Source organism: Nelumbo lutea, chromosome 1 (genome assembly GCF_056320005.1).
Source record: "Nelumbo lutea isolate HS-2025 chromosome 1, American lotus-T2T, whole genome shotgun sequence".
In the NCBI taxonomy this organism is placed as follows: Eukaryota; Viridiplantae; Streptophyta; class Magnoliopsida; order Proteales; family Nelumbonaceae; genus Nelumbo; species Nelumbo lutea.
The window spans coordinates 65,847,358-65,868,994 of NC_142684.1; the positions used below are offsets into that span (position 1 = coordinate 65,847,358).

The following is a 21,637-nucleotide window of genomic DNA, read 5'->3' on the forward strand; positions in this document are numbered from 1 at the left end:
AAGCTATATATGCAAATTAGTCGGCTAATGGTAGCTTATTAGACGGAGTGGAGATTCATTCCATTTCCATCATCCAATTCTAAGGACAAGAGATGTCTTATTAGCCACGTGGCCGACAGTAAGATCAGGAACTCTCTAGGAGCAAGAATATACTTACATAGTGGGGGGAACAATCATGGAGATGCACAGGACATCTTTCTACTCCTTCCCCACCTTTAAGAGGTAGAACCCACTTTGCTTTGTTTTCAATTTCAATCAATACTATTACGCACCAAACCCAACTTAAACCTCTAACCCTCTCTCTCTCAGCTCTTTTTCTCTTTTCTCTTTTCTGTTCTATTCAAGCAGCTTATCATCATGTGTGCACCATGTAATGGTTACATTACTATGTTGACTAGACCAACCAAACCACCTCTATTATTCAAACATCATGTCCTCTGGGCTTCCTTTTTCATTAGCTTCCGTATTTTATTAATGGTGAATAGAAGTAGGACAGAAACCCATGTACCCCTCCCCCCCCCCCTACTTTCAGTCCTTTGAGCCATCTCTCTCTCTCTCTATTTGATAGGTAAAATTATCTCCTCCGGATCCCCCCCTCTCTCTAATTTTCCGCTTCATTCTCTACAAATATGTCTTGCGTTATTTATATGCATGTCTATGTATAGATGTATCATTTTGATTTGTTTTTCCGATCGTCAGGCTTTGAAGCGAAGCTTGAGCAATTTTCGTAGCCGAGTTCTAAGCACAACTTACAGGCTTATAGCGGCAGAGGTCGATCAGGTTCAAGTGAGATTCAGCGGAGTTTTGTGATATTTTCTGGTATTCATTTTTGTTTCCTTCTTAAAAACTACTCTGCCAATGTTCCCCGTGGCATTATCGAGCATGCTAATTAACAGCTTATTATTTATATTCATCTTCTTTGGCTCCTCAGTTCCGTCACCCAACCAGTTCAGAGAGGGTTGGTACTTGGTGGTGGTGGTTTATTTATTCCAGTATATATGAATTGATTGACGGAAACTTGCTTCAAATGGGTCTTTCTTTATTGTCCGTATTTCGTATTTCCTGCTACTAGTTTGAAAAAAAAAAAAAAAAAAAAAAAGGAAAAGAAAACTCAGATACCCATGATTTTCACAACTAGGAGTGGTGATCATAGTAGGAGATTACTCTCTAATTGAGTAAATCGCCATAAAAGAACCCTAACGTGTTTATCATTTATTGGGTTGAAGCTAAAGTCAGTTTACAATCTCATTTTGGTGTTTGAATTTTGGAGGCAAATAATGTTACAGATGGTAGACTTGTCATGGTTTTCTTTCTTCCCCATCATGAAATCATCGCTCTCACCCACGAATGAATGCGCTTTATCTTTTTTGTTACAAAAGAAGAGATTCTCAAACCTTTGTCAAAAGAAGATCTGGATAACCTTTAATAAAGGTACTCATTAATGTCATATATAATCCTGTTAAAAAATTTTGAATGAAAAATGAACCTCACCAATCACCACATAGTTGAAAGAAAAGAAAATTCCAGTGGATAGGAACAATAAATAAATAAAGTAAACACGTTTTAGGAGTTTATTGGGGTTGCTGGATTCATTAATAAGCACGAAAAAAAGGTAGCAAATTAATGGTCCCTCTGTAGTCTTCTGTTAGGGTCGATCCTGTAACATCTAGTGATAACGTAAAGATTGCGTTGGATCCGGCCATGATCGATGCAAACTTGACGTTTGCCCACTTTGAAAAACATGGGCGTCTCGATCGGCGTCTCTCCTCCTATACTCTTCTCAGATCAGAGCCCAATCTATAAACTGTGCCATGAACCCACCGTGGCTCCTTTTATCACCACCAGTGTGTAGAGCACGCAGCACCACTTGTGGCCTCAATGAATAAATGACGACGAATTAAGATTTAGACACTCTGCTGCAGCACATAGTGTCCAAAAGAAAGTGACAGAGACCATAATCTGGCCTTCAAATTGCCTGAGATTTTATGGGATGTCACTCATTCTCTCATAGAATATATGCATGAAAAATAGAGAGGTCCCCCATTAGGTGTAAACAGGTGAGACAAAACAAATTGTTTTTCCTGTTAAAGTCTATGTATACTGGTAAAAGTTTGTGGCCTTTGATAGGCTCTACTCAGGAACAAAACTTGTCTATTATGGTCTTGTTGATACGTGTGGCCAGACCACTGATTCGACTAATCGACTCAACAAACAAACATAAAGATGGAAGTTCAGCCAAGATTATATTGTAGTGGTTTATCTCTTCATTTTCTATTGTGAAATTTAAGCTTATAGCTACATCCTGTGAAGCTTTCTGGATCTATTTATCTATCTATCTTTTCATACAATCGTGTGCAATCCCACTTCTACTACTTCTGCTGGTTTTCACTCAAGGAAATCCAGAAAGATATCGATCTGACGCATAAGATTTGCACAGAATACCCAGAGATTGCCAATCAAAAGCCATGCATACTGAAAAGCTTTGGTTCATTGGTTGTGGGTGTAGTACTGACTACTGAGCCTGTTTCCTCTTCTCCCACGCCCTTACCCAACCCTTCCCAACATCAACCGCCCCAAAGAAAGGCTAGCTCTCTTCTGTCTTATAGGGATCAAGCCTTGTTACAGTAGTGGGCAGCAAATTATGGGGATCTTTGTTGGACCAGAGGTATGTAATACAGTACTACTTCCTAAGTTGCATGCGTTGGTGAGTGGCAGGTGCATGTGTGCTACTGAATTTTATCAATACCACCGCTAGCCAAGGACTACAGCATTCTATAGCTCAACCTCTTTCATTTTCGAATTTCCATCCGTTTCTCCTTTCTTCTTTTTCTTCTTCCATCAACATATTTTTTGGCCTTTTATGCCTTTGTTTGGGACATATAATCAATTCCTTCAAGAAAACATGCTCATACCAATGCTGAAGCTTTTGGTTATCATCTCATTAGATCAATGGTTCTACCAATTTTTAGTTTATATTCTCATATGCTATGCTCTACCAATGACTGTATCCATGTGGAGTAATTGATGCAAGTAAAAGGCTAGCTCTAAAAGAGAAGTGGATTCAAGTGGTTTTTGAGTTGAGGATTACTTGCAATTTGATAGGAAGCATGAGCTCTTGATATATAGAATACGATGAAAGACAGAATTCATATACTCCTATCTATCAAAAAAAAAACAAAAGAAAATGATATACACCTTAGGTCTAATTTTTGTAAATTTAATTTTATATGGAGGAAAAGTGATAAATTACTTGGATATTTGGATTATAAAAGAGTAGTTGGTCTTTACTCTATAGCATTGACATGCTTACTCGGTGCAATGGTAAAATCTTGGGCTGGCAAGTTTGAGAACATGGGTTCCAATATGAGAGTGGCCACTTTGAGTTCAGATTTGGTCGTCACAGAATCTTCCTCACACCGTCACCCACAGCCTTTTGCAGCATGCGTTAGGAACATCTCCATATTTGTAGGTTTTTATTTATGGCTAGATATTCCTAATACACAACTGCAAGGGGCTGTGAGGACAGTTTTGTGACGACCAAATCCGATTTTGGCCACTTTGTGCAATAAAAAATGCCAAAAGTTAGGACTGTATCCAGTCTACTCTCAAGACCCAGAAAAGACCCACATTGGGTAATGGCCATTTTAGGGTTACTAATTACATCTCACAATCAAAATGTACGGCATAATTTCACAATTGTAGGTTTGCATTACTGTCTATACATGGTGATAGCAATATTTTTTTTTATGAATTAATGTTTTTCTCTAATTCAATGTTCTGTTAGTGGTTTCTTTAGTTGTTTCCGTGAAAATGAATGGAATGTTTCTTTAGTTGTTTCCGTGAAAATGAATGGAATGATGTCATTTCAGGTTTAGGTTTCCTTCAAAGTAATGTCTATGGCAGGCAAGGAACATGGATTAATTTTATAAAGTGGGCACTACTCAGGAGCATATCATATGAGTTTAATTAGAAGCCAAAACAAAGATGAAGTTTATGAAACTAGGGACTAGGCCCGATACTTTCTACACAGAAGAGGCTACCAGGTATGATGTTTTATAATCACCTTAGGCATTGCTGATCAGAGTCAATGTCACCCTTCTATCAAAAAACTAAGAAAGAAAATTAATGTCTGGAAGGAAATTTGTTTCAACCATGCAGATCTGTGTCTTCAGATGTGCCTAGTGACCTCATCATACAAATTAACAACATAAAATATCTGCTTCATAAGGTAAGTCCTACTTTAGTTACATTTCTCGTGAAAATTTGATTGATGAAGAGCTTCATAAGGATCGGTCACCACTCAGCATCCTCAATAGACACATAGAAAAGAGAGAGAATAGCCCAAAACTTGCTGGATTAACCTAGGAGATCTCCTGGGACAAAAACAATCCAATTTTATCATCATATGCATTTGGCATATTGCAGGTTAATTTGGAGCGCAAGTGGGGAAAGAATTGCATATGTTGAAGAAAGTTCCTTCAAATTAGATTGTTATGAAAACTGATTATATCAGTGAATATACAAAACCTTCTGGTTGTCACCAAACAGCAATCTCTAGATCCCAATTACATCTGCAATATACTGATAGCAGGGAGGGTGGATCACTTCTTCCTGCAGTTTTACTAAGACTTCACTGCCCCGACCTAAATTGCCTAAACAGATACTAATTCGAAGTGATAAAGCACCAGGATCCACAAAAAATTCAATAAGAAATCATCATTGAAGGTATTATCATGGCAAAACACATACAGGAACCAAGACCAAAAAAACATGGTGAAAATTTTTGCAGGTTATCCAAAAGCAACTGCAGTAAACACATGGACAGGAAGAAATTAACTAGTGTTAAAGTTATGGAGTCTCTAAAACATTTGAAGATTCCAATACCTTAAGCCTACAAACGAACAAATAATCACCCATCCAGACCTAATCTCGTACTAATCCCAAGATCTAATCCTTTTCTTTTCCAAGTGAAAGGTGGTTGTGAGAATACCAGTGAAGAGTCCATGAGCACACAAATGGAGAAAATAAACATCAGCAATCACATTTTCTTTTCTTAGTTTTCATACTAATTTCTTTACGACTCAAAATTGATTGGATGTTTCTTAATTTTTTATATTCTTAAATGTAGTTTCCACTTCTTCCAAAGTGTGGCCTCTTACAACGACTCTGTTCTGATGCTGGAAACCATAGTGAGATACCGGTAGTAGGACTTCATGATGTTCCTGGAGGAGAAGCAGCTTTTGAGCTTTGTGCAAAGTTCTGCTATGGAATTACAATTAGTCTCAGTGCTCACAACATTGTGCCTGCATTGTGTGCTGCAAAGTTTCTTAGGATGAGTGAATCTGTTGAGAAGGGAAATTTTGTCATGAAACTTGAAACCTTCTTCAACTCATGCATACTCGAAGGTTGGAAAGATTCGATTGTCAGTCTACAAACCACAGCAGAGCTACCAGAGTGGTCTGAAAATCTTGGAATCGTCAGGCGGTGCATGGACTCAATTGTGGAGAGAATTCTCACACACCCATCCAAGGTTAGTTAGAAACTGAAACTGATTAGTAATCTGAATTGCATCCAAAATACAGAGTAAAGGAGTAAAACAAGGCAAAATTTAAACATTCTCTCCCCCACCAAGACTAGTTACTTTTAATCTTTGTAGGTCACATGGCCCTTCACTTACACTAGGCCACGATACACAGAAAAGCGCCACCATTCTGTCCCCAAGGATTGGTGGACAGAGGATATATCCAATCTCGACATAAACCTTTTTAGATGTATAATCACTGCCATCGGGTCAACAAAGATGCTACCACCGCAGTTGATTGGGGAAGCATTGCATGTTTATGCATGTAGATGGCTACCAGAAACAGCACAGCACAGGATCACAGAGAGTTCAGTGTTTCCAACTGAACAAACCAAGGAGAAACATCAACAGGTTCTTGAGATCATTGTGAGTATGATTCCTAGTGACAGGGGATCAGTTTCTATTCGGTTCTTGTCGAGACTACTCAGCGAGGCAAACTTTCTTGGGGTGTCCCATTCGACTAAGGCTGAGCTCATAAAGAGAGCAGGCAGACAACTAGAGGAAGCAACAGTGAGAGACTTGTTCTTTCCTTCACGCTCTTCTACAGATCGACACTTTTATGATATTGACTTAGTGGGGGCAGTTCTAGAAAGTTTCTTGGTTCAATGGCGAAGACAGACCTCCCCAGATGACAGCGAGTCTGTAAGAGTGATAAGGAAAGTGGCACAGCTTGTTGATTCTTATCTCCAAGTTGTGGCGAGGGATGTCAACATGCCTTCGTTGAAGATAGTAACTCTTGCAGAATCCTTGCCAGGAATTGCCCGGACAGAACACGATGATCTTTACAAGGCAATCAACATCTATCTCAAGGTAAAGCATTTGGATTTGAAAGAAGATAAACAAAAAATGTTTTTGCTTAGGAATTCAAACTTGTTAAGGTGTCATGCCATGGATGCACAAGTAGTAGGCCTTGACATGGATGAGTTGTGGCATACAATCTGTCTTTGTTACAGAGAAATTGTTGCTTACACACATACACACGGAGGTAGTTCTGTGTCATTATTGTGTCCACCAATTATGCATTCTATCTAGCAATCTTGCAATGGACACGCAAGATAATATAGGTTCAGTTTGGAAGGAGTACAAGTACAAATATGTGGAGTGCAAATAAACATCATGTGCAAATTTGAATTGTGCAACATATAATTAACCACTAAACTTGCCTTTATTGATGATGATAGGAGCACCCAGATTTAAGCAAAGCAGAGAAGAAGCGCCTTTGTCGAATCCTAGACTGCAGGAAATTATCTCCAGAGGTATGCGCACATGCCGTAAGGAATGAGCGGCTTCCTTTGAGAACAGTAGTACAAGTCCTTTTCTTCGATCAGGAGAGAGGTGCCAGATCAAATACTCGCAAGCCCCCACAAAATGAGATCATTCATGGAGGTGGACATCAGATACCAGGTGCTGGAGGCGAGAGCTACAAAGGTGTAGAGAGTGCAGGGAAAGTTACAGTTCAAAATATAACTGAAAAAACAGCGAAAACAGATGCAAAACTAGCAATGGAGTTGGAAAAAAGAGTATTCAAGAAGGAAGCTGGACAGGATATTAAAAAGGAAGGAGTTTCTGGAAGCAAGATGGGGCCTAAGATAATAGAAAGGAAAAGCAAATAACACCACAGCCATAGCCATAATAAAGGAGCCGACAGATAAGATCTTCCGGATGTGTATGTAATCTGCATCTCCTTCTTTTGGAGATGCTAATCTGCCTCATAAGGAGCCGACAGATAAGACCTTATGAGGTGGCTACAAAGGTGTAATTAATCTGCCTCATAAGGTCACATATCTTGCGGAGCTCGCTGCTGCCCATATTTCTTTTGTTCTCTGTAGCTTTCATAATGACCTTATCCAATCCATAGAAAACTAGCAAGGCAGAAATAATTTGCAGTCCGAGATTCAGTGTTAAATAAGGTTCATTACTGTAATTCACATTTAATTGTTTAATTGATTACTTAGCTTATCTATGATTGTTAGACCAATTTCTGTCCATTACTGTATATTCACCTTTAGCTCTGAAATTCTAAGGACTGTTTAGACCCGGTCCTGCTACTGGAAACATCAACCGTAACGGGTGCTCTGCATGAAGCATCTATAATGGCAGCGGATTCCTTAACCCAAAACTGGGGAATCAAGAATCCCAACTTTCAAAATGCCAGGAAGAAAATCAAATTCAAATTTCAACAAGTTATCCAATTGTTGTTGCTTTTTCACAGAGAGAGAGAGAGAGAGATTTCGGGCCCATGATAGTTCAGACTCTTCCGGTTACCTTTATCGTGAACTTCCTGGGCTTTGCTGCACATTTATACGGAAAAAAGAAAAAACTGCCACTTTATTAACCTAAAAAGAATTGGTGGTAATGCTAGCTGAACCTCCACAGTCCACACACAAGCAAGCAGACAACCTAAGGTTAAGGTAGAAAACAAAGCAACCAAGAAGGTTGCAGTAATTTACAAAATCTGTACACTAACTAACAAACTTTCTGTGACAAAAAGCTGTCATCATCCTCACGCAAAACATTAGCGTACAAGACACGTATTTAAAAATACGCCCTCCTCACCCACGTACACAACAGCCCCCTCTAGCTCTAGGACTGTATACAGACAGCTATGTACACACTAATCCAGATGAGATGAGTGCCATCACATTCAGCAGTACCCCCCCACCCAATACGAACCAGTGAGTCTCCGGTACTCGTCTACCAAATGCAAGAAGATGCTTCTTCTTCTTCTTCTCCATGTTCTTCTTCTTGCATCAGAGGAGTTCTGCACAGAGGACACGTTATGTTCCAATAATCCAACCACTTCTCCAAACAAACCTTGTGGAAGAAATGACCACAGCACAGGTGATTTATCTCGGAATCCGGTTCAAACCGTGTCAAGCAGACAGAACACTCATGGTCAGAGCAATTATCGTCAAAAATGGAGCTGAAGCGAATGGCTGGAATCCGACACCGAAACTCCTCCATGAAAGTACTTGACGGTGTTACACGAAACTCAAAAGGCTCTGGTGGTGCCGTCTCAAAGGAATCTGATGGCGACGATAATGATGATAAACGGATTCCGACAATGTGAAGGATGGACCGGAGGATGCCTTTGAAGATTGAGATCGAGAGGGCTGTATTTACAAGGAGGACGCAGAGAACTCCTTCGGATGGTGCAGGGAGGCTTGATAGGCCCATCTTGAATGAAAACTGGAATTTGGGGATTGCAGGGTTTTTTATCTATTAATTAGTTTTCAGGGGAAATTGAGCAGAGCTAATGCAGAATTTGATGTTGGGCGCAAATATGAAAATGGGAATGAACGTCAACAACCAGCTGAAATTCTAAAAAAAAAGTAGCTAAAAATTATAATCTGCGATCAAACAGAGGACGAGAGCTCTACGACAACTTTCGAAGGACGGGCAGGAAATAGCGGTCGTTTTTCTGGTATTACTGTCAGAAACTTTAATTTCTCGATTGAAGTAGAAGGACGAGCTTCTATCCTCCAATATATTTATCTGGAAAAGAGAAACATTCAAAGAGAAACAGAAACAAATCAGAATATTGCATGTCAACAGGAACATGAAGGAAGAAATGAAATGACTAATTAGAAGCAGAATTAGCGAATTGACAGTCAATGTAAAATCATTTCTACGATGAAAAGATGTTAAATAAATTATGGTTGGAATTAAATGGAAAAGAGGAACGAAGGATCACAGCATACATTCAATTAGAAAAAATCCAAAAATTCAACGAAAAGGATCAAATTCGATTACCAAAATTAAGACATTCCACAAAGCCACTCAATTAAATTATAAGCCTCCAGAAATACTAAGCAACCCATCCGTTACTGAATCACAGTGAAGGAAAAACCAAATATATCCTCGACAGGTAAGAAACTCAGGAAAAAATATTACGACATCGTTAAAAACAAACCAGATGGATGGTGAAAAAACTCAACAGTCAAGACGGAGATAAACAGCTCAATCAAATTTCACAGAAGAGAAAACAAACCGGATGGATGCATCAAGAACATATCTGAAAAAACAAAAGATCGGCTGTTCAGGTTTTTTTTTAAAAAAAAAATCGAATAACATAAAGTGAATAATAGACTCGAGACATAAAATGAGCTCCTTACTATTCGTACAATAGAGAAAGATCTGACATCTTTCAACAGCTAAGAGGGAAAGCACAGTGGAGAGGGTTTAAAGAACCAAATCAGAAAGAAAATGAAGGGAAGGATATTAAATTTAAGAGACAGAGTAGACATTAACATATATGGACTATACCGAGGAGGAAAAGAGATCGTCAACATAGATAGAGGAAAATGCACAAGAAGAAGAGGGAAAGGATAAGATCTATATTTTCCAACAAAAAAAATGCAAAAACAAAAACAAAAATCCTAACCAAGAAATTAAGATTGCCGTATCACAAGATCAGCCTTGAGAGAAAACTCAAGATTTCTACATTAGAATAAATCAGAATGCACACAACAGAAGACACGAGGGTTTTCGGATACAGATCTACCGTTTGTCAAGAACAAAATGAATTGAACACTTGAAACGGAAACGGAAAGAAGAAGCACATCACATACACTGAGGAATGAACAGAAAGAGAAACTTACATCGTGAGTTTTTTCAAGATCGAGCCTTGCGTCTGGAGTGAGATTTAATTTTTGCTTGTTTTCTCAGGTTCAGCTTTCTTCAAGTAATGGAAGTAAGAAAAAAGGAAAGAGGAAGTTGGAGATTCATCGGATCCGAGATGTGGATTGGACAGTCGAGGATGGGCTTTCTAATTCTCACCTATTATATAGAGGTTAGGAAAGAGGCCACCAACAACCGATTATGGGCAGTTTCTTCTGCACTTGACTCTTGTTCCTTAACCATGGTCAGGTCAGTTTCCAGCTTCTGATTACTCTTTAACCATGGTTACTTTGTACGTAAGCTTGCTTTTAACCATACTTTCTTCTTTCGTACTTGCCTATTGCTGGGCTGAGGCTGGAAACTATTCTCTTTCTTTTATGTTAAAAATAAAGTAAACTATTCTCTCCCTCTGTTTTGTCAATTGTGTTTATATATCAGCTAGTCCTTTACTCCTTTGTTAAGTGAAATAAGCCTTATGGTATTTTTTTAGGGAAAATTCCTGTCATTACCATTAACTTTAAGGTTATGTTTGGTTTGAAGAAAAAGGTAGGAAAACTAATATAAGATTTGTAAAGGTCTCTTTACCATTTTTTTTTTTTTTTGCTTTCCCTATATTTTCCTTCAAACCAAACATAGCCTAAGGCTGTTTTAAGTCAATTCCCCAACTTCAAAATGTATTTATGCAGTATTCCAACTTTCAGAATATATCTAGTAGGTTAGTTATTTGTATCACATGAGTTACTTAAAATTTTTGAAAATGTCAAAACTACCCTTTGAAAGAAGATACTATTCATTGTCTTCTACCTTCAAACTAAATCAGTTTTTTCTTTGTTTCCTCCTAATTTCGCTACTTCTCAGTTCTTTCTACCTTGAAACGAGAGGACATTGTTTAAAGGTGGAACGACAGCATAGTTTATTGGAATCAAGATTTAAACGGAAGGAGTTTTGTTCAAATTGGTTTATGTGGAAGTGGCAAATAACTAACGGACAGTTAACGACAATGACCTATTAGACACATTCTAAAAGTATGGGCACTACATAGACACGTTTTGAAGTTCGAGCACTGACTCGAGATTAGGGTACTAATCGGGAGTTTTCCCTCTTCTTTTTTAATTTGGCCAAGCTAGTCCAATCCTAGTCTAAGGGTACTCATGAAAAACCGAGAAACCAAAAAATAGAACTGAAATAGGTAATTCAAACCGAAAATTTTGATTAATCCAACACATAGTTTTCATTTTCGATTTGATTTCAGTTAGTCTAGGAAAGAAAATTGTGATAACTAAATTGGTTAGTATGTATGTATGTATAACCAAACCGAAAAGCTAAACTTTGAAAAAAATGTGCCCATGATTAATAAATTGTGGGCATTCCTAAGTTGAATTGCAATCCAAATTATACCCAAAGTGAAAGTGGACAATTTCCTATGCATATATCTTTTGTATAAAATGATCAATAAGTAATTTGAATATGCTTTCTATTTAAAGGTTATAAAGTGATATTCATTTAAATATAATGTCTTAATATAAAATTGTGAAGTGATAGAAGGTACCAACTAGCTTTCTAGTCTTGGACCTCATTTGGTGCATTTTTTCATGTAGGTTGTCAACTATTTAGAAGCTCGACAACCTGCTTTTTGGTCCTTTTTTGTTTAGTTGGGAAAAGATTTAGCTGCCAAAAGATGCCACCTTGAAAAGACGCACAAAGCCCATTTTTTGTTATTTTTGGAAAGCTCTAAATGGAGTTTTTCGACTTTTTTCATTTTGTCTTCACGCTGAAAGACGTGCCTTAACCAAACATTCTTTAGGCTACTAAGATCTTAATGCAAAAACTCACATCATCTTTTCTATGTCAGGTCTACCAAAAGATCTTTTAAGAAATACTTGCCAAACGACACCTTGGTTATAGCAAAGACCTATGATTAAGTATTGTCTTCATTCGAGTTGGGGGTATGGGTGTAAACAAATCAAATTTGAATAATCAGACAATATTTGGTTCAATTTGAATTTAACCAATTAATTATTTTAGGTAATTAATAAATATTTAATTTATATAAAGTATACAAATAGATGAATTATTTAAATAATTTACTTATTATTATATGTACGTTATATAAATATATAAGATTTAAATAATTAATTGAATTTGGATATTTATCTAATTGAATCAGATCATATCCGAATTCGATTCAATGATGTTGAATCTTGAATTCGAAATTGGATTTTTAAATGCCAATGACACCCCTAATTGGGGGATAATATGGTTTGAGGTGCGCTATTCGACTAACAAGCAAGCAATGTGGAAAAGAGTCCATAAGAATGACCAGTTTACCAATTTTTTTAGGGTAAAATACAAAAACCTCCCCTAAAGTTTCTAACAATAATATAAACCTCCCCTTTAGTTTCAATTTAACAAAAACCTCCCCTGAATTTTTGAAAAAATCAACAAAAACCTCCCTTCCGTCATTAATCCCAACAGAAAATGTGTAAAGTTACAAAGTTACCCCTAACTAAATCGTTAGGGCATTTTTTAAGCTTCTTGCATTGGATCCTTTGGAGTTATGGATCGACATCACTCATCCACATGTATGGTCTAAAACTAATACTTAGTGATATTGAAACAAAAGGATGAGGTATGGATAAAAGGAAGGTGGGAGAGATGGAGAGCGAGATTTGGAATCCGGACGAACATAGAGAGATAGATGAAAAAGTTGTAACACTACTAGTCTTTAGCAATAACATCATATTACATGCAAAAGAAAGTTCAAAAAACTAAACGAACTAACAAAGGAAGAATCGACGCTCTCAGTTAAAGAAATTCAAATCCCAATTTTTTAGAAGGAAATCGTCCATCATCAAGTACGTATGCTAAAAGAATATATTGAACAAATTATCATCTTTTCAACATCATCAAGATCTCATCTCTAAAAAGAACATTGTAACTATCTTAGACTCAAAGAAGTTATCTCCTCAAGGCATACTCGTACTTGTAGTTATCTTTGTGTTTCTTGTAAACAAAACCTAAGAAGCTAAATATACAAGCGCCAATGATGAGTCTGATGGTTGTTCTGGCCTTGTTTTAATTTTACAGCTACAGCTGCATGAATGACTATAAAAAGGTGTTAATGAGTGGGTCATGAATCTTCTCCTCAACAAACCATCCCCTCTCCTAGTCCTAGTTAATCTTTGGCCTGTGGTTGGGATTTTGGCTCTCAACCACTCCTCTCTCATCGAAACACAGCATGGCTTCTTACGTCCTTATAGCTTTTTCTAGCATTGTTGTTGTTCTTGTACTCGCACCTCCCATGGAGACGAGTGTGACTGGTTTTATCCTTGGTTTGATATATCTAACATGGGTGTAGCATGGTAATAATTTGCAGTGGTGTGGTTCTTATTGCATGCATGGTGTTGCCTTCCCAAGACCGGCCAACCTGAACCTGACTTCCTTGTGAAAGGTCTCCAACTGCCTTACTCTAATGATGGGAAAGCTTTTACATAATGCAATATGAGCCCATTCTATCTTGATGAGGTTGGTTTACACTTTACATATCACATGCTCTTGAAGTTCAAACTACGGTTATATATGATCTCATGACTGGATCATTAATGGAACTAATTAGCAGAGTTGATCTAGTTCGTTGTAGCCAGTAGCATCCTTTTCAAGGAATTTCTTACTAGATTGTACACATTTAAAGTTCTCACCATGATTATATTCTCCTGTTGATCCAATGTAGATCTCAGACTTGAAGAGCTTGTATAGCTACTGGCCTAGCATCAAATACCCAAGCAGTGACAGTTGCCACCTGTGGAAAAATACATGGAAAACATATGGTGTTTGCTCTGGCCTTAATGAGCATGACTATTTCAGCAAGGCATTGAATCTCCAAGCAAAGATGGACATGCTCTCAATATTTAAAAGAAGTGGTAATTCATTGAACTCTTTTGTCTAGAATGATTTCTATAATCAGGATGCCAAATTATCCAAACCAGTCCTCTATTTCTTCAGTCCTAGAGGCTAGAGTTGATATGCCCAAAGTGAAGAGCAATTCACATGTATACTATTAGTACTTCATAGTCCATACCGTGGTTTCCAAAAACGAATCGAGGACCGAACTGGTCAGGGGTCTGGTTACTAGGTTGAACGGTTCGACTTTTCAACCCGAACGATCGACCCATTCTAAAAGAAATTAAAAAAAATTTAAAAAACAAAAAAACAGCCAAAATCATTCAAACGATTAACCGCCCAGGTCAGCGGTTTGCTGACCAAAATCAACGATTTTGGGAAAATTTCTAGTTTTGGAGAAAACCGAAACCGGTCACTTGATCGGTTCTTGGTTTTTTTGGTCCGACAGTCCGGTCCGGTTCGTTTTTGAAAACCATGGTCCATACTAATTACTATCCTCAATGTGGTTGCTTGTATTCAAGAGAAATGACATCCAGTAAAGAAGCTAGGATAGAAGGTGCAAATGAGGGAGCCTTGTTGGTGGGGAAAAGAGGGAACCGGGTTTTTGGTGTTAGGCGTAAGAGCTGGTGAGATCTTAGGAGGATCTAGAGAAATAGTGAAATCAGTAAAAAGCAGTAGTAGAAGAACAAAGATAGAGAGCACACTAGCCTCTTGCCATGGTCCAGGGCCTTGGACCATAAAAAAATATGAAAGAGGATAAAGAGATCGAACGAGGATTTTGTTGAGTTTCAAGTAGGGGTATTTCAATAAAAATGTATGTAAAATAATTTACAAAAGGGTAGAATGGGTATTTAAAAAACTAACGCTTTAGTTTAACGTTTTCCGTTTGGATTAGTGATGGAAGGGAGGTATTTGTAGAATTTTTTAAAAGTTTAGAAAAAATATTTATTAAATTGAAACTAAAGAGTAGACTTTTATGATTTTCAAAAACTTCATGGAGGTTTTGTATTTTACCCTTTTATTTAACTTATCTTACACCATTCGTTCGAATATGGTTACTTTTTCCATTTTCTATAAACGAATAGAAAATATTATGTGTATGATGACGTTACTTATACACAAATATAGGAGGCAGGAACGCCCATAAAACTTTTTGGGCCCATAAAGTCCAAGAAGAAAGAAAAAAGTGAAGCTAATTTTAGGTGTTAACATGAAATTTTCTGTATCGTATACACACAATTTTGCTGCAAAATGGCAATAAGCAAAGACTAGCAGCAGAGAGATGGTCGCTTTCATATAGGGTAGCTTAACTTCTACTAGCTAGACATGGAGGTAGGATGGAGGGAGTGACGGGATCTGCTCCTCACAAATGGGCGCCTCACAGCACAGGAGATGTTCCCAATGCGTGTGAGGCGCCTCAAGTGTGAAGAGCAGATCCGGTCTCTCTCAGCAGTTATTCTTAAATACGAAAGAAAGACAATTCGTGAAAGAAAGAAAGAATACCGGTCTCTCTCAGCAGAAGGAAAGACAATTCGTGAAAGAAAGAAAGAATAAACGACACATGTCCTGCAGGACCCAATGACAGGTGAGAAAGCAAGGGACGACAAAGCCACTGATTTCGCCATGACCAACAGCAACAGCTAGAGAGGAAGCCGAGGCGTGCTGCGTGCAGGCGGCCGGGGGCCTTCTCCGCGCTTCCCTCCATGAGACCGGATCTGCTCCTCACACTTGGCGCCCATTCATGAGGAGCAGATCCCGTCGACTGTTGAGATGTCAACGTGTCTGGCTGATTCCGTGTCTTTGTATTTTCTATCGTCTCTCTGTGAGTGCACGCGTCGCCCCTCTTTCCTTCTTTCTTTCTCTATGCGTATGCAGCCAAAGCTAATACATGGCGGGCATTCGTACGTGCAGAAAACAACGATGATATTATTGGGGACGATAAATTATATATGTCAGTGAGCTTGATGCTTCTAAGTCGAGACTACTCAATATCTGTTACGTGTCGCTGTGTAGAGGGGGGTAAAGGGGAGGGGCATTGATGAGGTCCGTCCGGCCTTCTAGTTGTTTGATAGAATGTCAGAGTTGAGGTGAGGGCCTCCAAACTCCAACGGCCTGCATCATGTCCATGTGGCTAGCAGTCGCAAAGCATTGTAAAGTGTTTGTTCCATATATATATGTTTATGCTCAATAAGATGGCACATGGAACTCATGTCCCCATCACTTTGGGTGACGTCTTCTTTCGTGGAGCCTGCGGGTTGAAGGCTGTCACATCCATTAGATTCTTTCTCAAATGTGTTTATTCCACGTACAAGAAGATAATGTTTTATTTCCCTAATCCCATCGTGTTTATTTTGAACTAGCTAGCTTTTTCTTCTTTTCTTCATTGATTATTCTCAACTCAACAATTAATAATAAAAGGAAATTATTAAAAAAAATATAATAAAACTATGAGCCATGGTGGGTAATGGGTTGTTGAATGTTGGTACAGAACCGATAACTCTAGAGAAAGGACTGTGCTATGAGACAATAAGTAATTTAGTGGTACATGATAAAGTTTTTGTCTAGGTCCAATGACCCCAACAGAGTTTGCAAAGGCCTGTTGCAGTCAATGGACCACCACTACTTTCATTACCCTCTCAATGTGACAGAGAGAGAAAGAGGGGATTAATTGCACAGAGCAATGTATAATAAATTAACAATTGGATCCCTTGTCATGTATGTGCACCGACTTAATTAAGCAAAACATTTTTTTTCTCTTGTCCTTTTAAGTTTTGATGATATATTCTTAGCATATGATAAATACCTTAATTAATTAATGAATTCCCATATTATTAACTTCAGATCTTAATTTGCCATGATATTGCCCAAAAGTTTTGGGACATGCATGCATATCGTAGATCTTTATGTTGGATCGATGTAGTTAAATACCTACAGATTAAATGAAGTTACTAAATTAATAACATGAATGCCTACGATGAATTTATAAATTGACATATATCTACGTAGACATGCGATGAGTTTATGACCGAAATAGGTTACGATGAGCTCAAAATTGATGTGAATTTGTGATGAACTTAAAGTCATTGCACAATCGTTATGGGTGCAAGGTCATTGCATGTTAGAAACGATTCAAAAAAAATAGATGCATCACTAATAATGTACGTGATGGGATGCCTCGCAAGTTTAAAGATGACATGCAAGATTAGTGATATCATCCACGCCATATAAGTTTAAAAGGGTCGCAAAAAAATAAAAGTAGTATGTATATATTATGAGAATCTTTAGATGAAAAGAAAATCCATCATTGAGATATCTCATAAAACACCTAACAAAACTCTAATAGTATTTTGATAACTGATACCAAATTCAAAATTTCCTTCCCTAATAAAAATTAAACACTTTTGATTTACTAACTAAAATATTAATCATGCATTCATCATTATGGTTCAAAAACTTTTGCTTCACACTTAAATGTCTGCACGCGACAAGCTGAGGCCAACCCGTCTTTCGCATAGCTCGTCAATGAGACATCTGAATCAATATTATACTTTTCTTGACGTTACAAAATATTGGGGAAGAAACAAAATCTAAACTCTCAAGACTGATTAACCGTGACACTTATTTTATATATTTGTCCATGAGTATGAGCTGAATATGCTCCAACATAAACAAGTTTATATTTTATATATGCAGTTCACTAACTTTAAAGAATCTGACCGTTGAAAAGGTATATCAATCAATCCCGCCAATTGTTAATAACGTATCAACGTCTAATGCTATGGAATTCTTTTAATTTTATGACAGTTTGTTTGATACTAGATTGATCCATATCTACGGGGATTCTTGTCTATTTGAATTTTGAAATGACCAATGTCCAAGAGCATCTGATATGTTTTTTGCAGGGTTCAAGAGATCACTACGCACCCAGCTCAACCTAGAGAGAATCTTTTAGTAGAGAGAGAGAGAGAAGCGGTGGTGGGGTGGGGACGGATTATTGAATACAGAATACAGAATCCTCCCAGGTACGTTGAATGCTGAATCAGAAGCGCCATGAATGATATCATATGTTGTTCACATGGGCACCCATCTCCTACAGTACAGGTGTCAAACTGCAGTTCGAAGACTCTAGACACCACACGTGTCCACATGGTCCTCTGGTACGTACGTAGGTCACATTCGTTCGTAGCTCTTCAATAACTACCCATTGCCCAATTCACACGTTAACCGCCTGTCATCTACTGCAGCGTCAACAAAGGCATTGACATAATAACACATGTACCGGTTTACCCAGCACTTTCTTTGCGTAACGACCCTTCGCCCACTTGTTGTACTGTTGTAGTTATCTTCTGCTTAGATAACTCGTAGCTTAGATAACTCGGAACCCAATAATTTTCGTCTCGCTCGTTGAATCCTACTATCCTTTACATGGTCACTCGGCGTGACAGGGTATGACAACGGTGGCGTGGGAACAATCCCGCCTGATTGTATAGTTTTTATGGGTGAGCATGAGTTCCGGGGTTTATCTATTGAATCTGTTCTTTCTTTATTCTCTACCTTTAAGAAAAAGAAATGAAACGTATCCTTTAAAAATTTGATTTTCAATAATAATAATAATAATAATAATAATAATAATAATAATATATAATTTAAAATTTATATTATCTTTATCAATTAAATTGAATAATTTAATATATAGATTATCATAATATATTAATATATGGTCGATAATTTATTATTATAATTTAAATTTTGTAAATATTATTTTTTACATTATTTATTATATACATATAAATATTAAGATGAAAACAAATGATCAAATAACTTAAGTAACTCAATGGTCAAGTGAGACCATGGTTTTTCTAACCATGAATGTTTGGGCTCAAATCCTTAACTGACCTTGGTGGGGTCGGTTCGGGTAGGGTAAACCCCTAGACCCTGTAACTGACCTTGGTGGGGTCGGTTCCAAGAAATGGGAACCAAACGCTACCCTATAACAAATCGGGTAGGGTCGTTTCAAAGCCAGTTCAAGGTCCATTTCATTTGATTCTAGGTAAAACCTACCCACTTGCTTACCCCTAATGGTTTCCTTGGATAGTTGTTCCTTACTAGTATCTCATGAGATAAATTGGTCAATTGGTTAATTGTTTTTTTATCAAAAGAAAATGGTAATTGCAAGAATTCAAATATCGATACAATACGTCGTATCACATCAGTATCGGCCAGAGGGGATATAGGATATGCTACAACTAATCCCATATCCCCTGAATCGTGCGTACCGGAGTGATACACATTCGTATTGACCCATATCGTGTTGTATTGACCGTTACGATACAGATCGATGTGTTTCTTGTGTGGACACGCGTTTTTTGTAAAAATGCGCTTAGTGTGATTCAAACACAAATCACCTAGCGTTAAAGCCTTAACTATGCACTTAATCCACTAGGCCATCTTTTATCTTATGAATTTTGATGAAATAAAATAACTTTTTTTCTATTCTAGTGTCCACATGTAATGCGGAAAAACTACATTTGTGTTCAAGAATTCTAACAAAATAAAAAAATAATATTTAAAACTAATATTTTATAAACCAATAGAATAAATAATTTCTTAAGTCCACATTTATATAAAAAATTTGCTTAATCTCAAGAATTTATATGAAAAAAGATATTAATAATAGAATAATTATTTTAGTACTTAATATTTATAAAATTGAACATGACATGTATCTTAAAATTTTATAAATTATTAATTAATATTTTAATTTGAACTAAATAAAAGTATATATTATTTATAAAAATAAAAATATTATTTACAAAAACCTCAAGAATATAATATAAATGGAATTTTTCAAATCCATTAATCTACATTTATATCAAAAAATGATTTATTTTATCTCAAAATTTAGGGAAATAAAAATATTAATATTGGAATAATTATTTTAGCAGTTAAAAATTATGAATTTGCATATGATGTGTACCTTAGAAAATTTAATATATTTGATATATTTTAAGTTAATATTATATATTTTTATAAATTTTTAATTTATATTTTAATTACATTTTATAATAACATGTTTGTTGTTTATAAAAATAAAAATATTGTTAACTAAACATTTGAGAATTATATTTTTAGTTGAATTTTGATTAATATTAAAAATTAAAAATAGTAAAATAGAAAATAATCAATATAATAATTCACATATAATAGTTGCATATGTTTTGTGCCTTGAAATTCAATAGAAAATAACATAATAATAGTTTTGTGCATGTATTAATTTAAAAAAATATATATATATATATAATATGTTCCAGGATTCTTGATTGATACAATATCAATACAATTTTATGATTTCTATGCATCCCATTATATTAGTTATAGTATATTTTTTCACATATACCTTTAGAATATACATTTTCTATGTATCTATACACTAATTATGACTATTTTGATCTTAAAAATAATGTTACTAATATGTTAATGGAATTTATGTGCATTTTTTGGTGTATCCATTTTTTTTGTCCGTATCCATGTGTTTACAAAGAGTATTCATATCCGTATCTGTATTCAAGTGGTTTAATACAATACATAATACTAATACTTTAATCATTGGGTAATTGATCAATTTCCCTATGTTAAAATGCTAACGTTGGCATAATAGATCTCAATTAAAAAATAGTATTAATCGATTATCTTAAAGTGTTGGATAGCTGGTTTTTTTCTTGTGTGGGTAAGTTAGTTATCCACCTCTCAAAAACATTAAAATCTCTCGCCTCTATCTTTACTCAAGTTGAAACATGAACGAATATTTGCACGTAATTGCCTAGTTAACTGTTGCCTGGATAAGTGAGTTACCGACTAATTAATAGAGCTATTAAGGAGGTATTTGGTTCCATTGTCATTTTTATGAAAATGGTGCCACGTTAGATTATATCAGATATTCTCGAAAACAATAAAAAATGTATCACTCAATTCTCGAAAAATGGTCCACTTTGGGAAACATTATTTGTAACGTTTTTTTGCTTTCCCAAAACGTTGCTGGGTATGATTGTTGATATGACTCCCACAAGGTGCCGTTTTTCAAAAAATGGCAATCAACCAAATACCTCAATGCATTGGCCTTTTCTAAAAAAATACTACGACATTACATAACCCTAACCACCAAAGGCGGTGTTTGGAATCGCGTAAATCTCGTGGACTGGAATCACACTTTCCCTGAAAGGCTACCTTATTGTCTGTTTCACATTTTAATGTTTTTGTCAATAAAATATTAGTTATTTTACTTAATTTTTTTTAAATTTTAATGTTTTATCAATAAATAAAATTATATTTTAAATTTATTTTTTAAAAAACCATTGAAAAAGTCAACAACCCATTGACTTGAGCGGTGAAACCATCGACCCATTCAACAGTTTTTTACCATTTTTTATTTTTAATTATTTTTTTTTATTTTTTGATTTGTTTGTTAGAAATGGTTGTCCATTCGAAAGACGATTGGACTGTCGACTTGGAAACCGGTGGCCAGAACGGTTCCATTTC

At 36.4% G+C, this 21,637-nt stretch overlaps 2 protein-coding genes and 2 long non-coding RNA genes across 8 annotated transcripts; 2 read left to right on the plus strand and 2 right to left on the minus strand.

The window, feature by feature from the left end:
- Nucleotides 1-342: 342 nt before the first annotated feature.
- Nucleotides 343-7,559, plus strand: LOC148874996 (BTB/POZ domain-containing protein At5g47800-like). Of its 5 annotated transcripts, none has more exons than XM_088963989.1 (7): nt 343-568; nt 700-819; nt 3,870-4,043; nt 4,159-4,228; nt 5,129-5,530; nt 5,657-6,391; nt 6,763-7,559. In XM_088963989.1, the coding sequence occupies exons 3-7, from the start codon at nt 3,985-3,987 to the stop codon at nt 7,192-7,194; spliced, it is 1,698 nt and encodes a 565-aa protein (XP_088820115.1). In that variant the 5' UTR covers nt 343-568; nt 700-819; nt 3,870-3,984; the 3' UTR covers nt 7,195-7,559. The 5 variants fall into 5 exon arrangements, with proteins under 5 accessions (XP_088820115.1, XP_088820118.1, XP_088820116.1 ...); XM_088963992.1 differs by having other exon boundaries at nt 471-568; nt 700-786; XM_088963990.1 differs by lacking the exon at nt 343-568 and having other exon boundaries at nt 598-819.
- On the minus strand, nt 3,967-6,883 carry LOC148874997 (uncharacterized). Its single transcript, XR_016104853.1, has 2 exons — nt 6,745-6,883; nt 3,967-4,373 (listed from the first exon to the last, which is right to left on the minus strand). It is a non-coding gene; the product is annotated as an uncharacterized LOC148874997 (long non-coding RNA).
- Nucleotides 7,560-8,140: 581 nt separating the features above from the next.
- On the minus strand, nt 8,141-8,891 carry XERICO (RING/U-box superfamily protein). Its single transcript, XM_088963994.1, has one exon. The coding sequence runs from the start codon at nt 8,756-8,758 to the stop codon at nt 8,276-8,278; it is 483 nt and encodes a 160-aa protein (XP_088820120.1). The 5' UTR covers nt 8,759-8,891; the 3' UTR covers nt 8,141-8,275.
- A 6,665-nt stretch (nt 8,892-15,556) lies between these two features.
- LOC148874999 (uncharacterized) lies at nt 15,557-16,436 on the plus strand. Its single transcript, XR_016105128.1, has 2 exons — nt 15,557-15,923; nt 16,013-16,436. It is a non-coding gene; the product is annotated as an uncharacterized LOC148874999 (long non-coding RNA).
- The last annotated feature ends 5,201 nt before the right edge of the window (nt 16,437-21,637 follow it).

What these genes read in the sequence shown, in the direction of transcription:
- LOC148874996 (XM_088963989.1), top strand. Translation starts at nt 3,985, where the DNA reads ATGAAGTTTATGAAACTAGGGACTAGGCCCGATACTTTCTACACAGAA. An exon ending in TTCTCACACACCCATCCAAG is followed by an intron (nt 5,531 to 5,656) that starts GTTAGTTAGAAA and finishes TAATCTTTGTAG; the next exon opens with GTCACATGGCCCTTCACTTA. An exon ending in CAATCAACATCTATCTCAAG is followed by an intron (nt 6,392 to 6,762) that starts GTAAAGCATTTG and finishes TGATGATGATAG; the next exon opens with GAGCACCCAGATTTAAGCAA.
- XERICO (XM_088963994.1), bottom strand. Translation starts at nt 8,758, where the DNA reads ATGGGCCTATCAAGCCTCCCTGCACCATCCGAAGGAGTTCTCTGCGTC.